Raw genomic sequence first — 12034 nt, 5'->3', positions numbered from 1 at the left:
GTATTCCTCACCATGTTTCAGTATCTCTGCATGCTACAATTAAGGACACGTCATACGCTGCGTTCAAAAAAAAAACAACCAACAGAAACGGCAAGTTCTGTTGCTGGCAGCAAGGGACTTTTAAATTGCACATTACTGACCCAGATTGAACACTGAAGCAGTTCAGATTATCTCTTCCCCAAAGATGCAAAACATCAAGACTAAAGCTTAGTCCAACAGGCAAATCACTCATTTACAAAACCAGCTTGTCGCCTGTGTTTATTCATTTTTTCTGAAAAGCATATAAAATGTTCATGCTCTAAATGTATTAAAACTTATTAATAATGTACTCAGAAAAAAAAACGAGTGACTAAGTTGTGGCAGGTAATTTCTTTTAAGGTGTAGCCAAGTTAATAGAACTTATGGAAGAAATATTTAAGCTACCTTCCATGAAAAAGAAAGCCCAAAACTAGCATCATGCTAAGCATTTTGAAGTTATACAATGATGAAAAAAGCAACAATAAATTATCTTCTGTTAAATATGCATTTACTGGCTTGTACAACACATAGTTTTGTTTGCATTTTCAATGTTTTTTGGTTTTGTTTTTGTTTTTTTGTTATGAAAGCAAGGAAAAAAATAGCTTAAAGTGAACAGGAGGAAAAAAAAATCAACTGTATCCATCTTTGTCTTGAAATGTGGAATTTGGAAAACACTAAAAACAAACTAAGACAACCCTGTCAATGTTATCTTATTAGCGGGCAAATGATGTGCTTGATAAATTTAATTGGCTGATAGAACTCTTAGTGCTATTGCTGAGTGGTTACCAAATTGAAAACATTATGGGTAATCCTAGGGGAATAAGCAAATAATAACAAAATATGAATATCAAAGAAAAAGCAGCTTTTGTTTTTTTCCTAATTTACAACTGTAACAGCCTTGTAAACATCAGGGTAGGCTTCGGTTAGGAATCCTAGAAGGTTTTTTAAGTATTCTTGTACCTTAAAGAGCAGATTCCATTCCTGAATGGTGTAATTCCTTATTTTTTTTTCATATAAGTGACAGTATTTAATTGTATGTGGATACACTCCGGATTTATTTCCAGACAGTTCAAACCCAACAAACAATACTATTTTATGGCCATTTGAGTTATTTATGTTTCCTAACGACAAAAACTCACCAGTTTTGATTTTGGTACCGAGGTGCTTGAGAAGCACACAGTAGTGTCATTACCATAATAACTTCTGAAATTAAAACCTGTCTAAAACTCTATGGAAAGCTAACATCCAGTTCATTAACCATTCCTGTTAGTTTGTTTTCAATAATGCAAAAATGATTAGAAGTTTAATTTGCTAATCACCTGTGTTTTGACTGGCAGTGGATATATAATTCTCTGCAGAAGTCTAAACTAGCCCTTGCAGAAAATAAAACATGCTAATGCTTTATCAAGTCTAATAATATGAATAAAAAAATCAATCATGCCTAGGTTAATCATTGATGGACGTACAATTAATTTCTCCTTAACTCTGTTTAATTTTAGAGGCAATGATGATCACGAGTAAGAGAAATAGCTATCTGTCTTTGAGAAGTTTTAGCGCTTCACTTACCAATCATGTGGTTTGCAACATGAACTTGGATATCCCATTCGTTGTAGAAAACCATCTGACATTTGATGCACTGGTAGGTCTTCTTCTAAAGAAATAAGGGTAGATAAAATTTACTAAAACATACAGTTGGAACCATTTCATTATAACTCAAAATGCTGAGTTCAAAGTGGTCATTTAAAGCTCTCCAGCAGTGTTTTTATTAAGGCTTAATTATTAATATTAAATAATAGCGCTGCAGTTCTGTAGCACCTTTTATGAGTTTCTTGAAACTCCACAGAGGCTGGGTTGTTGTGGTGGTTCTTTTTATTTCTTTTTTTTCATCTTTCTAATTCCATGGAGAGAGCAGTACCGCTAAAACACCACTGTCATATTCATGGGAGGTAAAACGTGATGAGAATATGTGGGATGTGATCAAGACAACACTGAAATCAATGTGAATCCTTCATTTTATATCAATGGAGTAGGCCCACTACAGAACTGGGATGAAGGTAGGAAGAAAACAGAGATCAGAAACCTGCATTCCCCTCAGTCTCAGCTAGGCTGCAGAATCTCTTCTGCACAAACCATCAGATTGCCATCCTTCATAGAAGAAAAAGTCCTCATTAGTGTGGACATATGGTTACTGTTTTCAGGCAGTAGTTTCTATATCTATTGGTAAACCTGTAATAAAAATAGGAAGGCTGGCTGAAAACCAGCCAGAGAGCAACCTTTCTAGCTGCATTAGATTGGGCCTGACTTACTTAAAAATCAAATGTATATATGATGTATGTAAATCAAATTTCATTATAAACAAGGAAATGTACTTTGCTTTCTTTGGTTCACAGAAGTCTTTTCCATTGTACCTTTGTATCTTCCAAAATATTGTTGTTACACTTTTCTGCAAGGTATAATACTTGTGCATGATGATATAGATGAGGCAGTAACACCCTAGAAACCTTAATTTATTTTCTCTTATTACTTTTCTGACCAGAAGTTGACCAGAACTTTTATATCACAAAGAACATTTTTAGAAGTGAAAACTATGAGTATACTGAAAAGTAAAACTTCCCTTTTTCATTTTAGAGACTTTAAATCTGCAATTCTAGGCATCTAATGAGACAACTCAGATCCATAAAGTTATTCGACTGCATAATTGTAATGTCAGGGACTGCATTTCCAAAGTAACAGTCCTGGAGAGCTCAACTGTCATTGTGAAGATGCAGAGAAAGCAAGGTAAGACCTGAAGTGCTGCATCAGAAGACGTGCATCTTTCTGTACAGCCACAGACACCTTGGCTACACTAGCAAGAAGCAAGAAAAAAAAGAAAAAAAAAAAAAAAAAAAAAAGGATAAAGCATATAATTTTTTAAAGAATATAAAGTTACAAAAACCTGGCACAGATGTACTAAATTACAGGTTTCATACATACATATTTGCTGGGGAGAATAGGGATAACATGCAACAAAAATGGAGTCTATTTTGTATACAATGAACTTCTGTTATACAGTATCATCCGCTGTATTTTTTTTTTTTAATCTTCCTTTTTTCTTTCTTCTTCCCAGATTCTAAACATTAATAAAGAATTGCTAGATTTCTTATCGGCACCTAAAATTAGATGTTATGTCCCAGACAGAGTGCTCATTCATTAAGCATCTTTCCACTACAAGTCCTCAGAAAGGAACATACAGGCTTTTTCAACATATGTCATTTTTTTCTTACCAAGAAGTTAACTGTAAAACTAGCGACTAATCAAAGTCAGCCCTGAAATTAAATGTTCCTGTGGGCTTCTCTTTACAAATCTCCTCTTGCCTTCATACAGAGAGGCTATTTTAATTTTCTTCATGACAGTAATGTAATGCATCGCGTCTCTTCTCAGTGGAAACACTCATAAGCCTTCCTCATCTAAACCAGCTTAAGTTTCCTGAAATGTAGCCAAATTAAATCCTTACCTAGACAAATAAAATCAATGGGCACCCACAAAACAAATCTGCTTTGACTTAATTTTACAGTCACAAACTGTACAACCTGCTGTTAAAAACAAATACAAGACTTTTCTCCTTTTCAGGTGTGACCATACTGGTAACACGGGTAGAAATTCAGATGCAGTCCAAGGTCTTCCTATTACACGTCGGTAAATTTAACCTTACAGCACTACATCTAGATCTATCAAAGACCTCTAAATAATGGCAATCATGATCAAAGATTTATTATGCTAAGCTCTTCACGAGGTGCTTTTTGATGCTGACATAAAGAACAACAATATTGCATAAATAACAATCACTCTCCCTTTTTTTAAAAACATTGTTTCCCTTTAGAACTAGTTAGAAAATATTTCTTACTCCCTGATGACTGGCACTATATATTGTTTATTAGCATACCCCTAGCATTATTCCTGATATGTGACTTTGTTCAAAAACAAAGAAACATAAACTTAATGGCTGGTCTTTTCTCTTGTTAGCACAGTAACGCAGAGTGCACGTCAAGATTTGTTGGAAAATTATGACTGATGTACATAATGGCAAAACATACAAAGGCTGGATTTTTTTTGAAGTCTCATGCCAAAAAATAAACTCATTTGACGACAACCAAAAATAATAATTTACTTGCACTTGCTAGCCTCTTCACAACCATCTGACACATTTGGAGAATCACACAGAGGGTTTCTTTTTATCATTAAGGAAAGAATGTTTCTGTGACTGCTCCTTGATCAAAACCTAGTTCTTTTTTGTTTCCAAACATATTCTAAAATGTTGACATCAACTTTTATTAGCTCGACACACTCACCTCAAAGTGTCTAAGATTGTTCCTGGTTAAGTTTTGATTTTAAAAGCGAACTCAGTAAATTCCATTTACTCTTAGATTTTCAAAGTGATCAAACCCAGTCATTTTCACACCATGTTGAACAAAAACCACATACTTATTTCCATATGTTTCACATTCTAAAGAAGCTCTTTTTCACTGCAAGTTACGTCCTAGTCTCACAGGCTTTGTCAGACCAGCAGCACTTGTGACTGCTCACACAGGCTCCTGGATCATGCTGTGCATCATGGATGGCCCCATCTCCCTACCAAAGTGAGACCCAGGGGAGACCAAGCTCTCCTCACTCTGTGTTCCCACAAAGGGGAAACCTGGGGGGGATAAGACAGAAAGGAGCCTTGGAGTATGGCAGCTCCATCTCCCCTGCCAGGCAAGAAGCCTTGCTGTGCCGGCATAGCATCGCATAGAAATAAAATTGGGTCATGACTGAAGGAGCCACCCGACTTTCTCAATTGTCTGCAGCCCTTTGCAATGCAGAATGCAACAAAAGCTGTGACAGCCGTCCTTGCCTGGCCTTGCTGCAGCTGTTTGCAGCACCAGATCCCCAGCAGAGCTTCCTGCCCCTCTGCCCAAGTTACTGAGGGAAGGCCCAGCAGGAGGAGCAGGCACCCAGGCCTTGCTGCTCCATCTCACTGCTCAGGGCATTTCAACTCCACATGATGATGAAGGGTGGACAGCTCGGGGCACTTAACATCCTAACCTGCCACGGCTGCAACTGCTGGAGGACGCCCGTCATCCTTCTGCCAGAGACAAACATGCCAGTGCTCTCATTCTCCTCTCCAAGCACAAAAACAAACCAACGCACATTAACTGTTAGACTAATGTCATACCAACAATGGCGGGCCACAGAAGAACCAGGCCAGAACATTTCTGCATGCATTTCACCAGTAAGGAACCAGGAGCAGCTGTAGTGTGCTAGACTGTGCCTTGCTGCTAAATTTCCAAAGATTTGTTCCACAGAAGAATGATGCACGGATTATCACATGGAATTCTGAAAATGTCTGAATACTTTCTTTTAATTTCTTACATCATCGTAGCCTCACCTTTCCATAAAATAAACACAGCTCCTCGATAAACAACCTTACAATCATTCACAAACCCCCTCCTGTCAATAAACCAACTGACAATTCATTTCCAACATGCTGAGCACAAATATGAGACCCAAGTCACAGCTGGGGCTGTTCAAAACTGTCCTAGAAGAACAACTGCTTGGACTAAATGACTCACATAAACCAGGGCCATCCAAAATTGTCACAGAAGAACAACTGCTTGGACTAGATGACTCACACAAGCATTGGGCAGCCACATTGCCTCTTGCATTCTTGTTCTTTTTCATTACTGATTTCAGAGCTGATTTAAAGCCTTCCAGCATGCAAAGCTTCTCTGTGACTACATTTAATGAGCTTCAGATAGGGCCTTCAATCCATGCAGAGCATATGCATGTGTCTCTCTAACCTTTTGAATAATTAATGTCACCTAGACCTTTAATTATTGTCCTGATCCTCACTTGTCACTTTGCAGTTTTCAGAATTTCCTCACTATAAAGGTCCTCAAAGTGTCCATGTCATGTCAAAATAGGCTTTGCTGCCTTTATAAGGGTCCCAGGAATATGGTCTTTCAATTGGTACTTCAATTTCATCCACAATTCTATTTGCTTTTAAAAACAAAAACTCTGCTTTTTAAAAGTCAGACAACTAACAAACACTCTATGGATTCCTCTATTAGAGGATTCATAGTTCTATTCAGAAGATCCTTCTATGTAGCCTGTGTCCTGTGACTCTCAGATACCCATACATTCTTTTTTTCCTTTTCCTATTTCCGAATCTCACTACATTATTTGAGAATGAACTGCACACGCTATATATTTGCTCATGGTCCACCTCCTTGTCAGAGCCATTTAGGATTTTATCACGTGCCTATTTTGTTCTGACATTTCCACAGTTTTGTACTACCACTGACTTTCATCACTTCACTACTTATTCTTTCTTCCAGGCTACTGATACACTGCATAAATTCAGCAAAATCCATGCAAGCTGTGACTCTCAAGGTTTTCCATTACTCACACCCCTCCAACCTTAACTGCTTCAACTCACGAGACTCCAATGTAATCCACATCCAGGTTAGCGTTCCTTTTCTTTTTTAAGTCAAAGTAGTTCCTCCTATGCCACGTGTATCTACCCAATATATTAGTCCTGCATGCAATACTCTTTCAAAAGCTTTGCTAAGATCCTGGTAAATGTTTACATTCTTTAGCAAAAAATTTAGACATGATCCTCCCTTTCTGAATCATTACTTCCTATCCTCAGAGATATCCAAAATTTCTGAGAGTTCTTCTGTCACTACTTTCTCTCCTCACAGTCTAAATCAAATGCACAAACCCGTAACTTCATGCGTAATCCTTATATCCCCTTTTGAGTACAGACTTGCAGACATCCCAAGTCTCTTCTGTACTACATCCAGACCTCTCCTGCATGCAATAGTCTCTAGCATTGAAAATGGCTTTGATGTGTACCTGTTCATCTAACAACCACCTCCCATATACAACCAGATACATTGCTTACACCTGTGATACCCGGCAAGGGGGATTTTCAAGGCTTTTTCCACTTTATTTCAGCACTGAATGATGGCATGGATCAATAACACAGCCAAGTCAACTTGCAACTGCTGAAAAAGAGTAGCCCTACACCTCCCAAATCCTCTGATTTCCCCATCCCAGACTAATCATTTTCTCCCACGTTTCCTCACATTAAATCCAGATTGGAATGAATTCCACCTGCTAAACTAACAGGAAGGTAATCTGACAGGAGAAAGTGAATAGCTTCCATGTTTTTGCTCCCAACAGATCATTTGCAAAAGGAAGTTAAAACTTGCACGCTAACTACAGCAACTTGCTGGTACTAACTCCTAATGCTGCCAGCTGATTTTTTACATTATTATTTCATTAAGCGTTAGCTGCGTGCTCGGCCCTGCGTGAGGCACAAGAGCAACCACGCTCCCAGCCTATTTGTCCATTTAGCCATTTTTCATCATAACTCAGATTATTTTTGACAGTACCTTAATTGAGGATTTCTTTTCTATCTTCCTGGATGCTTACTTTGTCAACCTTAAGCTCTAAAAGAACTAAGCATATGTTAGACAGTTTCACTGCATAGTTAGCTATTTATCTTGCTTATGGGCCACTGTCAGCTTGCATTTTTTCTGAACTAATTGCTAACTCTTCTCATTGCTAATAGAACACCCTTTAAGTAGTATTTTCTGATTGTCATTAAAAACACGTTTATAACGATTTTGTGAAATTTTTTCTGTTCTACTTTTTTGTTTATTGGGGTTTTAAGTATAGTGGGATCTGAGTGCACACGTCTAGAGAGAAAAGACAATCAACTCTATATGAAGAAAAACAATAAATGGAGTAAACAATTATTTTGAAATTCCTTTCACAGCATTTACTCATTGCTTTAATACACAAAGTTATATCAGTTCTTCCTTCTCTACTTGAAGCCTTACAGTTGCTGCCCTGTCTTCCAACTCTGTGTTCTGGATGCTGTATTTAATCATAGCTGTCTTCAGTGTCTTTTAGTTACAAACCTTTTCTTCCCCTAGCTGATGAAGTGCAGTAGCTCACAATGTCTCACATCCCTATATAGAAAACACATCTAGCAATGTTTTCAAATAGCATCTCTTCCTTTCCAGCTCTCTAATCTTTAGCTCCCTATATGTCTTTGAAAATCAGGTACCTGACAGAAAAGGGACTCTAAAACTGGCACCACGTGTCTGTGTATCTATTTCCTCTTGATTGCTTCATATCAGGTTGACGTAGTTTGTAAGTACAAATAGCTGTAAGTACCACGAAATTGATTTGGGATCTGGAAAACAAACATGCTTCTTTCTGATTTTCTATCCTAGGTCCTGATCCGGGGTGAGACTGGGCCTCAAAGCATTGAAAGTACATGTGCTGAGAGGTTCTCAGGAACCTGGAGCTTGCTGTGTGACTGAACTTCTTGTCACAGAATCACAGAATTGCAGGGGTTGGAAAAGAAATTGCTGAGTCCAACCCCCCTTGCTAAAGTAAGTATGCTACAATAGGCCCCACAGGTCAGCATTCCTCCCTCTTTCTGTCTCCTTACACTGCGCTTAAAATCAAATAAGAGAGAGACATGAGCCAAGAGATAGAACTGTAAACCCATCAAGAGGCATGCTAACATTCCGCTTCTCAATCTCAGAGCAGCTACATGGCTATGGACGTTAAGGGAGACTGACAACGGAGACTGAGCTGATAATTTTGCAGATGATGTGGCATCAAAGCACAAGCAGCAGAGCATGACTTGGCAGGTCTGAGATGCAAAAAGCTGATATTCTGAGTAGGCTGATGGATTGCTGGTGGGCTTTTTCAAGTCTTGCTCTTTTTTCCCTTTGTTTTTTTCTTTTTTTAAAAGGCATACTGAGACAGACTGCCATTCAATAAAGCCACTACTTTCTTCACCAACAATCAGCAACAGATGTAGACCAATAAAATTAATAGTTTGCAAGTACGCACAAGAGAATACTCTTTTGTCTCTTTTCACCATCACAAATTTTGTAAAAGCTCTCTGGATTTTAACAGAAAGGCAAAACTGGGGGCCTTTTATACACCTCATTTTGTTTATTTAATTTGAACATTAAAAACACTTTTCTCCCACTCTATGGAAAATTAATGACAATTAATTTCAGTCTCTAAAGCGACACTCGGGACATTTTTCTTTTCCTTACTTGTCCACTTTCAACTCAACCTTTATTCCTGAAGAATTCTGGGCTATTACTTACGATGATAATTCTGTCCTACTGAACAGTTGTGCTCAAAAATATGCAGCATTAATATTAATGTACAAACAGAAATATATTACTCATACATAATATATAAGAAATTAATTTTCATTGAAATATCAGGAGAAGGATTAAACCCCTTAGATCCTTCTCCTGCAATTAGCTCTGCACTCGAACAAGTCAATGGGACTTCACAAGTGAAGGCTTCACTTGTGAAGCCAAGGGGACTTCACAAGACTGGAACTATACAAAAGCTTGCCTATACTATAAAATATTCCTGTAACTGATTTCCACAATCATACTGCTGTGATTACAGCACCACCCTGTATGGATACTGTTAGGCCACATCAACGTTAACAAATACACCAGTAGCATCTGATCAGGCACACAGCTGCTGACATTGCAGTGATGCCTGACTGCACGCCCAGTTGGCAAACCTCAGCAGGGGCAGCAGAGCTGCCCAAGGAAGTGGTGTACCAGCAAAAGAAGCATGCCGCTGAGTCAGTCTTCATTGCCGCCCACAACCGTTTGTGTCTGGCAGTTTTTCCTGTGAAGACATACTTGCTTTCCTCAAAAGGAACTACAAGAACCTCCCTCAGTTCTCTCTGCCCTATTTTATGATCTTTTACTTTCATATTACTTCTTAAAATTCCAGTAGTTCCTCTTAGGTATATCTTGTAGTAAGTTCATGGTCTTCAGCCTACTATAACAGAAAAAGACATCACAGGACTTACTTCAGAAACAGAACACTGTATGTCTATGCTTGCCTAGACCACCATTATATGGACTGTGAAATTGTGAAGTAAGGATTAGAAGAAAACAGAAGTAAGGCTAAGAGAAGGCATTCATGAAAATCATCAGGTGTTGCAGACATTCCCTTATTAGGCCTGCAAAAGAAGGCCCAAGCAGCAGCACAGGATTAACTGTGAGTTTGTCAGGGAAAGCTGTAGGAGTAGCACATGCAGACAGCCACATTCCTAGAGTTTAGCACCAAACCTACTTCAGACAACAGAACAGAAACCAAGAGGACTGTTCTGGCAGTGGAAATGAAGGTGGAAAAAGGAAATTTGGAAGCTTGGAATCTCAGATCATTCTCTATTGGTGAATCATTCTGTTTCAGGAAAAACAGAAGGGAAGAGGAGTCCTTCTAGACATAAAAAGCCACAAGGTATGCCTTTTTGTGTAGAGTGTTGAATCTGGACAACAGGCAAAACTTTCCAATGCAGGATACCAAAATAGTGGAAGCATGACCAAACGGGACAAACAGCCTCTTTCTCTCCTACCTTCCACCTTGCTTTTGGATGTACATCTGGTAAGCAGGACAAAAGCACTCTGGAAACCACAGAATCAGAGTGGCTGAGGTTGGAAGGGATTTCTGGAGGCCATTTTGGACTAGAGTTTAGGCAGCAACACCCAGACTCCAAAGCCCCTTCTGGGCAACCTGTGCCACTGTTCCCCTCATGGAACCCCCTGTATTTCAATTTGTGCCCACCGGCTCCTGCCTTGATGTGCCCCATGGCAACAACTAACATTAGCAGGACAAACATTTCTGCTGTCATATCTACAGCTCTATTTTATACAGCAACTTGTAAAAAAATGCAGTAACCAGAATAAACAAAAGATGAGATTGGAAAAAAGGATGCAAACATCTGGAACAACCAATCCGGCATAAGATCAATCACCAGTCTTCACAGAGACATAGGTCAAACAAGAGGACTCTCCAAGATGCCACCTATTAGGCGGTTCATTTATGTTAATTTTGCATAGCTTTATGGAGCAAGCAGTACTGGGGATGCAAATTCATTTTAAATTAACAGTTAGACATTTTATGTTTCTGATGACAGAGTGGCAAATGTGGCTGTCATGTTCGGTGTGTGAGATAAATCATACACACATTACATATAATAGCTTTATTGAGCAGTCATTAAAAAACAAATAGCACTTCTCAAAACATTTACAGTCAGTTAAAAAGTTACTGTGCAATCACCACAAAGAGTGGATCGTGGTTTCTTATAGCTTCATTTCTCGTGGCCGATTGACTTCTGCAGAGAAACCAGGTACGAACTTCAGTTAAAGTCATCTTCCCTGCTTGGATCTCTAAAAGGCTTCTTTATTTTCTGTTTTCCATCACCTATGCTGGGTCACTTTTCTTCCAAAAAGTTGTAAAAACTCTACAGACTTTAATATTCCTGCTCAGCTATAATGTTTTTGTTGAAATTGGGCAAGAATTGTTCAAAAGTTGGAGGGGGGAAGAGAGAGAACTTTCTAGAAGTATGCAAAGAGACAAAAAGAGATATATTCTGATTTCCTACATCTTGTTTCCAAAGATCATCAGGCCAGAATAAAAGAAGAATTTTATTGTGGTTTCTACATGATTTTGAGGTCAAAGTACTAACACTCATCACTGTTGATTTTCCACTGAGGTTGTGAGGAAGGGAAACTGTGATGTTACCCTGGTCATTTGGCCGGCAGGTACATGAATGAGGAAAGTCCCATGAAAACAGTGGGCTGCCCAGATGATCTGCAGGAGCATGCATCCTAGGGCACTTTGTCTCATACAACTTTGTTGAAGCTTTATGAGACATAAATACAACTCTCTAGAGTTGCTTAATGTCTTCATCTATTTTCCTGTGCCCCTCTCCTGTTAGTCTGCTTTTCTTCAAGCAGGCACTCCTTCTGCTGCCTTGTTTTGTGGAAATCTTGGCTTGGAACTCTTGTAAAGTTTGGAGAACAAGTTATCCTTTCTTCCTCTGATGCAAAGTTTTCCAGAGGTGTGAAGAATTTCTCAGCTGAAGCATCTGACAAACAACATGACAGACAGCATTAGATATTAACGATCAATGGACTGGAAACTA

The 12034-nt window shown here is 38.7% G+C and overlaps 1 protein-coding gene across 15 annotated transcripts in view; it reads right to left on the bottom strand.

Moving 5' to 3' along the window:
- Window positions 1-12034, bottom strand: part of ZNF521 (zinc finger protein 521) — a 231463-nt gene that overhangs the window by 115581 nt on the left and 103848 nt on the right. For 14 of the 15 annotated variants that reach the window (XM_015855470.3, XM_015855471.3, XM_015855472.3 and 11 more), the window contains one exon: window positions 1585-1669. In XM_015855470.3, coding sequence (XP_015710956.2) covers window positions 1585-1669 — 85 coding nt within the window. Of the gene's footprint in view, window positions 1-1584; window positions 1670-11074; window positions 11978-12034 lie in introns of those variants that run through there. The other variant, XR_014942601.1, reaches the window with a different exon arrangement.

Source organism: Coturnix japonica, chromosome 2 (assembly GCF_054131305.1).
Source record: "Coturnix japonica strain WE chromosome 2, WE-NBRP24, whole genome shotgun sequence".
In the NCBI taxonomy this organism is placed as follows: domain Eukaryota; kingdom Metazoa; phylum Chordata; class Aves; order Galliformes; family Phasianidae; genus Coturnix; species Coturnix japonica.
The sequence above is the reverse complement of the archived record's forward strand: the minus strand, read 5'-3'. Positions and strand labels throughout refer to the sequence as shown.